Raw genomic sequence first — 12,291 nt, forward strand, 5'->3', positions numbered from 1 at the left:
TTTTACATTTGTGTCACTCTTGCACCACATTGTTTGGTGCACCACATTGTGTGGTGCAAGAGCAACGTGAAGGGGCTCATAATTATGCCCCTTTGTTCTTATGAAAAACTTATAGGAGCAATGCAACATGGCATGTAGCATGAGAGGCAGCTTTAACTCTGCTCACTATTCTAACTAATTCTCCTACATGTCAGTGGCCAAGCAAGAACTGTTAAGAGTTTCCTTATACATGTGTCTGTATGTATCAGGTACAGCTTAATGAAATATTGGTCATGGTGCACTACATTGCCTCTTAATGTTACCGGCAAAGCATGACAACAAATCTGAATTCTTTGAGAAATTAAAGTTTTAATTGGAGAAAAATGTTGCATGTTTGTATTCATACACATGGGAATGCTGAGTGGCTAAGCACTGGCTATGGACAACAGTTTGGAGATTAACAATGACTGCTGTTGATGATCACCTACATTAAACTCCAGTTAGAGACCCACCAGTGTTTCACACTTCTAGACATGATGATGCATGGAACACAATTGTCAGTATCAGAAATGTAAACCTATGGTTACGTTGCCACTACGAAGCATGCACAAAATAAAAAAATATATGATGGCATTACCTCTTCTGAAATGTTGAAATAAGTAAGATTAGGAAAGGAAAGTAAAATTCAAGAAAGTATTTGCAACTTTACTATTTGCATTTCTTTATGGAGAAGATTCTACATGAATATGAGTAGCGGAAGAGATGTCTTCTTTCATCCCTAAATGCAGTGAAAAACTAAGTGACCTCACATCTGGGAGACAGTTGTCATGCAGACACCAGCCATGGATGCAAAGCAGTATTTCGAGTACTACATAGAGCGCTCCTTTCCATCGTAGATTGGAGCTATAATGAACAAATATGGTTGATATCCTACTTTTAACTACATTTACAGACATGGGATGTAGATCCACTGTCCAAGGTTTCAGAACTGGTTGCCAGTGGTTTTTTCAAAAGTAATATTCTTGGTGAAGCTGTCTTGCCGACTATGTTCTGCGATGCTAAACCAGTGGCATAAGCAGCACAACACAGAGTCCTACTGCGGCACATATATGCTCACAGAATAGCAACTCAAGGTTCTGGGTTTAACATAACAGCAGAATTTTACAGAACCAGGGCTACATGGTTATGCTGGACTGGGTCAAATCCAAAATTCAGGCTGACCGCAAAGGAGCGCAGATGGGATACAGGGATTAGCCTTGGCCAGCTGAAACAGTAAATTGGTTTGCGGTTGCATCTACGTTTAGGGAGCGATGCTAGGAGCAAAGGAGGCAATGCATTGGCCATGGTCTATAGGATATAAGCGAAGAGTCGTCTCCTAGCCACGCAAAGTCAGAGATGTGTAGGGAAATACAAATCTCAAACGGAATGAGACAAATGGAGTAAAAAATGATTAAACAAAATTACACCAAAATCCAATGGAGGAGCCAGTAAAAAACATATAAAAACATTTTTTGCAGAAAAAGCACTAAAAAGCACAAAGAGCCAATGATAGTCTGTGAAAGTGGTTTACTGGGACATTGGTGCAGTATGAGGCGTACTGCAATGAAGCCTTGCTTGGATACACCAAGTAGATTGCTGTCCGTGAATGTCTGGAACCTAAACATAGTTCAAATAGGTTAGTTTGTAAGTCCAAAAGCAGAAAGGGACGTTGGCACTTTTTGAGAAAAAAAAATCCTCCTTGAGCAGGTTGCTGGTGAAATTGTAGCTGCCATTGTGGACCTAAAGAACGGATACTTGAAGGAGGTTGGTAACTCTGGAGGTTTGAAGTTTTTTCACTGAAAACCCCAAATGGGATGTTTTTTCAAAAGTGGCGGGGAATGAAGATGAAATTCAATCAGATTCTGTGGAACTGGCTGTTGGATATATCTTTCTGCATGGCCCCCTGAAGCACTCTAGGAAAAGTTTCTTCTGGTGCCCAAACAACCACAGGTGTATACTTCTAAGGCCCCCAGGACCTCTGGGGAGGCACTTAGAAACTCTCAGGGTGCCAGACTTAGGGCAATAGTAATGGCCAGTTCAGTTCCCGTTGACACTGGTCAACTAAATATTGCAGAAAAAAAGGCCTTTTTAGCTTGTTGTGTCCCTGTAGCCATAAGAGGTCATTCAACTGACCCTTGGAGCCCACTACTTTGTCCTGTTAACAAGAGGGAGATGATTAACTCCTTCGGGGCTCCTAATAAGTCCAGTCCTTCTCCGATCTTCTGCAGGTCCAGAAAGTGTTCTGAGGTTGGTATCTTGGAGTGCCACATTTACGGTTGGCACCAGCTAGTTGGTGGGGGTTACCCCTTGACACTTCCTAACAAATGGAGTGCCATGTCCCAGGGGCAACCATATCCACTTTTCTTAGTAGTTCATGTTTGCTTTACTGCAAACAGGGCCAAAATACCAGGAGGGAAGTGCATTTTAAAAATGGCAACATATTTCAGCCACACTCAATTTCATCTCTGAGAGTTGGGGTTGTGTGTGGGACTGCCATAGGGAAATGACCAGTATCATCCCAGATCCAACACTAAACACCAGTTTGATGCTAGACCCACACAAACCAGGAAACGGAATTCTAGTAAAATGAAGCAGGGTGCCTCAGTGCCCACGTAGGAAATACACAATAATTGTTTTCTTTTCCCGTTTGATCCATTTTGTGCACAAAAAATGTACATATGCTACAGACAGACCTGTCAGGCAGGATTTGACACTGCTGTGCCAAAAGAAGGCCCACATTCCCCACTATGAATATTAGGCTGAGCTCAAAGAAGTCATCACTGCCAATTCCGGTTGACCTGTCAAGTGATTTATTGTGCGAGCTGTTTGGGAGAATTTCCAACCTCATTCAAGCCAAGTAAAGGCTATCAGTTGCAGCTGAGGTAATGCAAATTATCCTCCAGGAGCTCCAGGCAAGTTAAAGGTAACTATCTAAAAATTATTTGTACTTAATATTTATTTAAAATCCAATTATGACATTGAATTGTATTTTTAATAACTATTAAAAATAGTAGTTTTATTATTTTTGTAGCTGGTCCCATTACAGAGGTAACACATTACGATATTGATTGGCACTTTTTTTTTTACGTAAGACAGATAGGCTTGCCACTGCAAAATTTAGCTTTGTGGGTCTTGTCAACTTATGAACATGGTACTATTGTTTTTCTGCATGTACCACTTTTAAATACAATGCACCCTGCCTTTTGGGCTACAATCCTATGTAAGCCTTACTAATGTATAAAAGAAAAGTCCTTATCTGTTAAAAAGTTTTAAAATGACTGGTCACACAGCAGATTTTATATTGCAGTAGTCAGGCTACACAGGGTAGCCTTGGCGCGCTATTTGCATCGCCAGTGTAGTGGGTGGCACAATAGGTGCTATAGTCCACAAGTGGTATTTAACTTCCAGGCCCTGGGTGCATTGTCCACACCATATTGTATGGGCTTTAGGGCAAGTTAAATGTGCCAATCAGGAATAAGCCAATTTAATCATGTTTAATAGGGGAGCCCAGGCACTTACCTCCAGGTTAACAGGGTTAAATTGCACAGAGTTCTGATGCCAGCAAGAATAGGGTCCAGAAAAAGCTGAAAATTCTTGGGTGATTATTCCGAAAAGGCAAAGTCCCAACACTTTCTCGTACATTTTCTGGAACATGCTTTGGCTTTAAGCCATAACCTATCATAAACCATACTTTTGCAAACCATTCAGGTGAGCTCAGCCTTTACCTTGTTTAACATGGATTGCTAATTCCACCCTAAACTTTAGTGTTTTGTAAACAGGGTACCAGAAATTGTCCCACACAACCACACTTGCCTCCAGGACTTAATGCTATTTCCGTGATATCCACCCACACATGCTTATACAGTAACTCACCTCTGTATATGATTATGATGTTATCTGTGATATCATCAATTATTTCATTTGAGTTGTCATCAGAGATGTCATCAATGATGTGATTTAACATGTCATGAGTATTACAATATTTGAAGTAATAAGCAGTAAAGTCAGATCACTAAACTATAACAGATGAACTTCAGTATTTTGGTTAGTTTTCAAACAGTTTTTGTGTTATTTTAAAACCTAGGTAGAGCATCACTTTAACCTTTGTAATTGTGATGAATGTGCGTATACATACATACTTTCAAGTCATCATAAGACATTGTTTGTCACATTCTAAGTGATTTTGGCAAGTGAAGGCACTTGTTTGTCTGCTTTCAAACCTAGAGTAATTTCAAAAACCATAAATAGCAGCAGGACAGATAGTTTAACAAATATGAGCTATAATCTGGTAAGACTTACCTTGGAAAATTGGTAAAACCTTCCATGTTGCAATAGCTCCTGAGCTGGAAAACTGTCCAAGGCAGCATTCAAGGAAAAACAAAGGAAATCCAACAAAGGCCAGCATGATTACATAAGGTATGAGAAATGCACCTGGAGAGAAAATAGAGATAAAACATAATAACTAAATTGAGTGTTGAATTCAGAATGTAGACACTTTTGGCCCGATTCACAAACTGCATTCTGTAGTATGTAAAGTAGCACTACAGTAATACTATTTATCTACTACAAAATCCACAGGCATACACATGTAAATCTCCATCTCTATCTCTCCTTTCTTTTCTATGGGGGATCCTCATACATGTTTGTTACCAAGGGAATGGATGGAAAACTGGAATACTTACTACTAAATGGGAGGGGTTTATTTTGGAAAGAGGAGGGGTTTAGAGACGGACTGACAGACACCTACAAAAGAATAAGACCATTACTATTCACAAGCTGCACTTATAAAGTTACTACTTCTAAAAAGATCCAAAACAGTAGACATGAACTAAGTCCAGCACTGCACATGGCCAACCATTGGTACTGCCACACTCCCATGGAAAATATTTGAGCACAGAACTTAAAATAGAACACAACAGTACATAATGTTAAAATACATTCATGTATTAATTTAGCCCTCCTGAAACCCTTTCCATTTAGTGTCATTAGGTAGTAAGTATTCCCCATTACCTGCCCATTGGTCCCTTCCACATTTACTGGTGGTGGTGGTATTGGTGGTGGTATTGGGGGGGGTGGTATTGGTGATGGTGATATTTGTAGTGGTGTTGGTAGTGGCGGTATAGGTGGTGGTGGTATTGGTGGTGGTGGCATAGGTGGTGGTGGTACTGGTGGTGGTGGTATTCATGGTGGTATTGGTACTGGTGGTGGTGGTATTGGTGGTGGTGGTATTAGTGCTGTTAGTGGTGGTGGTATTGCTGGTGGGGATATTGGTGGTGGTACCACCACCACCAATACTACCACCGCCTGTACCAATACCACCAAGAATACCACCACCACCAGTAACACTACCACCAATACCACCAGCACCAATACCACGACCACCTATGCCACCACTACCAAAACCACCACCAATACCACCATCACCAATACCACTACGACCACCACCAATATCACCATCAGCAATACCACCACCACCAATACCACCACCACCACTACCACCATCAATACCACTAATACCACCACCAATACCACCACCATCAATACCACCACCACCACCACCACCACCAGCAGCACCAATACCTATACCACCATCAATACCACCACCTCCAGTACCACAACCACCTATAACACCACCACCAATACCACCACCAATGCCCCCAACCAATAAATCACCACCAATACCACCACCACCAATGCCACCACCAATACCACAACCAATACCACCACCACAAATACTGGCACCACTAATACCACAACCACCAATACCAGTACCACCGCCAATACCAGTACCACCAATACCACCACCAATACAACCACCTCCACCAATTTTACCACCATTACCACCAATCCCAGCACCACCAATACCAGCACCACCAATACCACCACTACCAATACCACAGCCACCATCAATACCACCAATACCTCCACTACCAATACTAACAACACCAATCCCAATACCACCACCTCAGTGCCTCTCGCTCACTAGTAATAGCAGGAGCACTTTACGAGGCTGGAGCGGTTACCGAGACAATCCCTCCCTTCCTCCATGCCTGCCATAAAGCACAGAACACCCTGCAACAGGAGGTGAAGCCAGGGCCCTACTATATCTGGAGTATTTTTTATTAGGCCAAAGATAGCAATGCCATTACGCAATGCCACACTGCACACTCAAATCATGGAGAGGAAAGGAAATAGCCCCCCTCCCGCACTTCCAACTGAGCCGCGACATTATAATCACAGAGCGAAAGGTGTTGGAGTGCTTTGTTAGTGTTTATAGCTCGGATCATATGGTACTCTAACTTCACACTTTCTGTCAGTGTAATTTACAACACTTACACATATTCTTCACTGCACTATTTATCACTACTTTGAAGACGTCGCAGGCTGGTGTTCAAAGTATCTTCCTCTGATGTTTTCAATCTAACAAGGGGTCAGGCCCTTTATTGCAAGGCAATGGGTCTTGCATTTGCAATAGTTTATGCAATTAGTATTGTAAATGACAATGCCTTTTATTTATGTTTTAAAACCAAACCATGAATATAAGGCATTGTCATTTACAATGCCGATAGCACAAACACGCGTGAATGCGAGACCTATTGCTTTGCAAATGCTTGTTTACCCCCTGCCTTGCCTGCCCAGATCCTTGGCGCCGTATGCAATCCCAAGGTATATCATGTTATATCATCTTTTAGTGCCAGCACACACAGATATATTTCTTTGTTTATTCTACACTTTCTTTATTTCATTATTTTCTCTCAGTATACACTTGAAGCATAGTACCAAGTTGCATAACAATGGGCAGACAAAGCAACAACTTAGAATTATAAAAACACAAGACTTTGCTTCACAATTTTTAGGAATAACCTAACATACGTTACTTTAGATCATTGGCTCAGTTGAGTATTAAACTTCCGGACATCAGTTATTAAATATAAATGTATAAATAAAGATAATTATTCCAACACACATTTTTCACTATATTGCCCTTTCACCTCAGGGAGCTCAAACATATGTAATTAAGCAATTTTCAGCTACATTTATTTGTCTCTCCTACACTTTATTTACTTCCCCTCAGCACACATTTCAAGTGTGCTTCTACACTGCATGCTTTTCCCATTGCAGGACTTAATTTTTTTAATCATATTCTGTCAACACGCATTTCAAACGACCTTAACAGTTGTATGTTTTTTTCACAGTCTCCGACACCTTTTCAATATTAATCTCTTTCAATGCCTTTTACCTCATTTTCTTATGGCATAACACATGCAAAGTGTCTTTCTTGGCTGTGTTTTTTTGGGTTTATCCTCGTATCTTTATATAATCTCACATTATCTGGATGCATTTACTCTATGTTACTTATTTAACATCCGGACAATAGTTATTATATTTTCTTTATATATGCATAACATCAGCCCAACACAGCTCTATATTACCCTTAATACTCACAGACATCGCATATATTTAGTTATGCCACATATGCTTCCAGTAAACTTCATTAATAACCTCTGCCATTTACCATATCGCCTTCTGTTTGCCTGATTAAATGTACATGGTTACTGTATGTTGCACATTCACAAAGGATTTTTTTTATTTATGCTTTCATATAATTGTAGCACAACACATTCGTTCGTTCTAAAGGGTGGGCGAGGCTGCGTCAGCCGTTGGCCGACGGCAGCACTGGGGAGGGAGTGTTAACTCACAGATGCCTCTACCTTTTGAGGCTCAAGTTTAACAGTGAGGCACTTAAATCCTCTTTAAGCGCCTCTTAAGTGAAAAATGGAGTGTGATGTAGTGGAGTTTAATTATGTGGTGTGGTGTTCAATTTTGTGGTATGATGTTGAATTATGTGGTTTGGGAGAATGTATGTGGGGCATTATGTAATTGTGTTGTTGAGTACAATTATGTGGTTTGTTGTTGAATTAGGTCTGCACAAAAAACACAATGTTTGTTTGGGGATGTTATCACTGCTGTCTCAAAAACTGCCTTTGAGTTAGCAATGGAACTTGTAGAAAAAGTATCTGGTAGGAGTTATATAGGAGCACACCTACAACAGCTAGCTGCAAGAAGTGCAAAAGTAACGTGTTGTGTGCTGTAAACCACACTGGTGATGGATTGTGAAAGTACTGCTAATGTGCCCCACACCGAAGCCTGTTACTTTTGTTGTGAGTAGCATTCTGTCCCTAAAATGTATGCTAGACTCAGTTGCAGAATTTATCCACACATGCACAAAGTTACTAACCCATGTCTATAGTGTGGATTTTGTGCATGTTATGGAAGGAGCACTCACATGAAGTTCCATTGTGCCTGTTCCTTCTGTTGTGTGTAGCGTGCTGTGGACCGGACAAGGGTGACAATTGCAACAGAAACAGTGGTTCAAATACGCCTATGATTTATACTTAGAGTGATGCTGAAGCACGCATTGACAAGCCAATAGCTCTTGAATTGGTGCTTAGCCTTTTGGCTTTGTCAAAGTTTGTTATGCTTTAACATGGTTTTTGTAATATTTATTGATGGGGCAACTACTAGAACCTCACCAACACAAAAAACAAAATTCTACAAGCGAAACATTGAAAATATTTATTTGGCCTGAAAATGAATGCGCATCAGTAGCAGTTCCTTGAACTGGAGGGAAACTTTGAGTGTGGACGTGCTCTTTGTGAAAGAGCAGCTTACCCTATACTGGATTCTGTAGAAGGCTGAAGAAAAATGTGAATGATACAACAACAGACCAGTGACAGATGAGGGCCAGCTGGAAACCCCTACAAGGGAGCAGAGTATGCGTATTATTTTTGGAAATCAAAAAGTAATGGCTAATGCTAGACCTAAAAACATTCATTGCATTTTTGAACCCGATGAAAAGGTCTATATCTTTTTACTTCTGTGCCTTTGGGGACATTTGATGAGTGGTACGAAGATGATATACCTTTTAGACCCAGAGTGTTCAAATGTGCTGTTCCTGAGCAAAAGGTCTCTTGCTGTCTTTTTAGCATGCCGAGCTGGTAAACCGCTTGTGAAAGCATATACAAGTGTACATATTGCACGTGTTTCATAATACATTAAAATACTGAGAGATGTGATTGGATGAGAAACAAAGTCTAATGCTGTGCCAACCGACAGAACAGTTTGTGCCTTCCAGTTTTGATCAGGTGTCTTTAAAGCACTATCCAGAGGCTTATGTTGCAACGCACATTCGCTCTTACTTTTGCATTTCTTAAATAAACATTCCATACTCCTCATGAATATAGAAATCAAATACAGAGTGAGAACCCATAATGGGATTGTGAAGTTTACATGTGCCGAAGACAGCAGCGGTTTCCAAATCATGAATGCCAGGTCCCTGGAGAGACTGCGATGGAAAAGTACAGCGAAGAAGTGACCTGCTTGGTACTTTACTACACTAGGCTCACATGCCATGATAGGGTCCGGAAGGGAAGAAAATCTAATTTGGCCCATCGAAGAGCTGCTTATATGAATGTGTCTCCATACCCGAAAGCTAATATATGCAGAAGCACAACCACAAACACTGGCTAGTTGCAAGTGTATGAGCCTCCTGCAAGCCTCTGTTTTGAATGAGCTGCAGCAGGAACGGGAAGGAGAAGCCCTTCAAGGGAGACGGGCTTTGTGTCTACTTTTATAGCCCATCTCATAGGTATCACATTACGTTTTCAGGGTATGATGCAATCTGTTTCACACAACTATCTTACCAAAAAGAATCCCAACTGACGGTGGACATGAAAAGTGCAAAAAGGCTAAATAAATTCAATCGACAGAAAGGGAGGCACGTCAAGGTAGGCAGCACTAACACAACTGTGGCATTAAGAGGAGGTGGTAGGGAGGAAGGTTATATTTACATGTAAGTAGCTATGGCACCAATGCTGAATACAGGCAAACAGTGACAGACCAGGAAACCAAGAAAAGTAAGAACAGTAAAGTCCCCAAAAGAGCACCTAAAGAAAGAAAGTGGAATGAGACAGTCCTTAATTCCAGTTGAGTGGGAGGAACAGAAGGGAAGAAGGAGGGACAAATAGGAAGGGCTGAGCACTTGCAACCAATGATTTTTAAAGGACACTGGAACAATCAAATCAAAAGGAGGGGGACGGATTTAAGCCCACAAGAGAAATAACAACAGGCCTCAAATGCTTGACCTAATGAAATTCAACTGCACATTCACAATGGAATATTGCCCATCACACATTTGTTAGCCTATATATGTGAATTAGGTCATGCAACTCCACCTCACACAATTTCCCTCGAAGTCAATTGCAAGTTCTTACCTGACATACATCTACCGAATCAGAAAATGCCCTAGAATGACACTGGAGCCCATAGGAGCAGCTACTCAGCTGAGGTAAAATAATGTTAAAGACATCATCATTTCCCACCCAGCCACCAGTTACATGTGGGGCAGAAGGGGAGATAACACCAGTAGGATAGCGGTGTCCCCACCATCACCTCTGCTAAAGGCTGTAAATACCCACAATGCAAAATGGGTGGTAATATTTACTGTTTGAATTGCACATGGAAAGGCAAAAGGATGACAAGGAGTGATTGTCAGACATGCAAACACAGAGCTGTACTTACCCCTCCCTTCCATCACCCTCACAGTAGAACTCACTATTTAATATATGTAACAAAATTGGATCCTTCAGGGCTTAATTATTTAAGCCAATTCAAAGATACAGGTTACAACTAAACAGGGTGCACCCTACGATGCTTAGAATCTGTTTATGTTCCAACAAGCTGAAAATGACAGGTTATGTCTCTGTCATGCATGATTTAGCCCAAATACATTATGACAACAATTAAAAGCAAAATACTGACCTACAAAATGTAATGCAAATGAATCCTTTCTTATCCATCTTGCTACTTACTTTTCTGAGTATGACCAAAGGGTATGCCCATTATCTGTGCACAAAACTATACAGTTTCTGTCTAATAATGTATCCAACAAGATTAGATATTTAGATATTTTTAAAAAAAGGTACATATTTAAATATTAACCAGTGCATCTTCTTTGTACAGTGGGTAATGTTTTTAAGGCCTTTTTAGCGTTGATTTAATGGGGAAACGGCTTTTACAACGAAGCCGTTTCCACGAAATCTTTAACCACGCATGCAGTACAACGCATGCATGGTTACAACTAATGCCTTTACCACGCATGCCTTTACTACGATGTTTGTAGTAAAGGCATATGTGGTAAAAGTAAAAAAAAAATGGGGGGCTTGGGGGGGGTCTCCCCCCCAAATAAAACAACTCACCATAATTCACGTCGGCATCAGAGTCGATTAAGAGAAATCGGTAAAAAAAATGCCGTTTTCTCTTAACGACGTATGACGTCACCACGCAAATAGTCGGTGAAAGGTTTATGCGTGCTAAACGAATTCCGTTGTAACGCATGCGTGGTAAAGGCATGCGTTGCAACGGAATTCGTTGTATCATCATATATTCATTTAATGAGTAACAATAGTTTCATTTTTTCCTCCCCCCCCAGCAAGCCATAAGACAGTCTATGCTCTATATTTACAGAGTAGGACACATGTCCTAGTGCATAGTAAAGAAAGGAATATGTGTTTATAGTTTTCCACGCTATTGTTTGCAAGCAAACATACTTGCTCCAAAACCTGCGCCTTGAACTGAATCATTAGGATTCAGAAACCCATATTGAGGAATGTGTGTCCAAAAAGACACATTCTGCTGTTTTTGGCAAAATAGTGCGATTATTGTTGACAAACTAGAGGTTCTCTGATACAGACTGAACTCTCTGTCCACATCACAAACTAATCCAAACTATTTACACTGTACCGCAGCCGCAGGTACTTCAGATAGTCAAGTCAGTTAATGGAAACATTTCACTCATTCAGCCAAAAATTATATTATCATATACACTCATTCTCGCTCTTGTTGCTCTTTGTCAGCAACTCACAGATAACAAGGATTGTCATTAAGAATGTCTCTTTCTTGTTTCAGGGCTTGACCAATCTCTACCTTCATGTTGCAAACACAGTGACATTTCCTGTTCAGATCTTTCTATTTCCTTAATTGTGTTCCTTTCAGACTCTACTATTTGCATTCTTTGTCTTTTCGGCCTTATTTGTTTTTTGGAAAGTGTGAAGTTTTAGACATGCGTAGAAATGCAAAAATGTGTTCACTCTATACACCTGCTGTTCTAGGTTCCAGTTGATGCATTTGTTGCCACGGCTGTTTATCTTTTTACTGATTTGGTGTCTCATAGTCCCATCATTGTTTTCAAAATATAAGATAAGATTGATAATC

General features: G+C 40.6%; 1 protein-coding gene across 1 annotated transcript in view; it reads right to left on the reverse strand.

Annotated features, from left to right (window-relative positions):
- LOC144829412 (sodium- and chloride-dependent neutral and basic amino acid transporter B(0+)-like) overlaps nt 1-12,291 on the reverse strand; it is a 361,697-nt gene that overhangs the window by 274,075 nt on the left and 75,331 nt on the right. Inside the window, exon 3 of the mRNA XM_078688535.1 lies at nt 4,318-4,449. Coding sequence (XP_078544661.1) covers nt 4,318-4,449 — 132 coding nt within the window. The remainder of the gene's footprint in view (nt 1-4,317; nt 4,450-12,291) is intronic.

Source organism: Lissotriton helveticus, chromosome 4_1, assembly GCF_964261635.1.
Source record: "Lissotriton helveticus chromosome 4_1, aLisHel1.1, whole genome shotgun sequence".
Classification (NCBI taxonomy): Eukaryota; Metazoa; Chordata; class Amphibia; order Caudata; family Salamandridae; genus Lissotriton; species Lissotriton helveticus.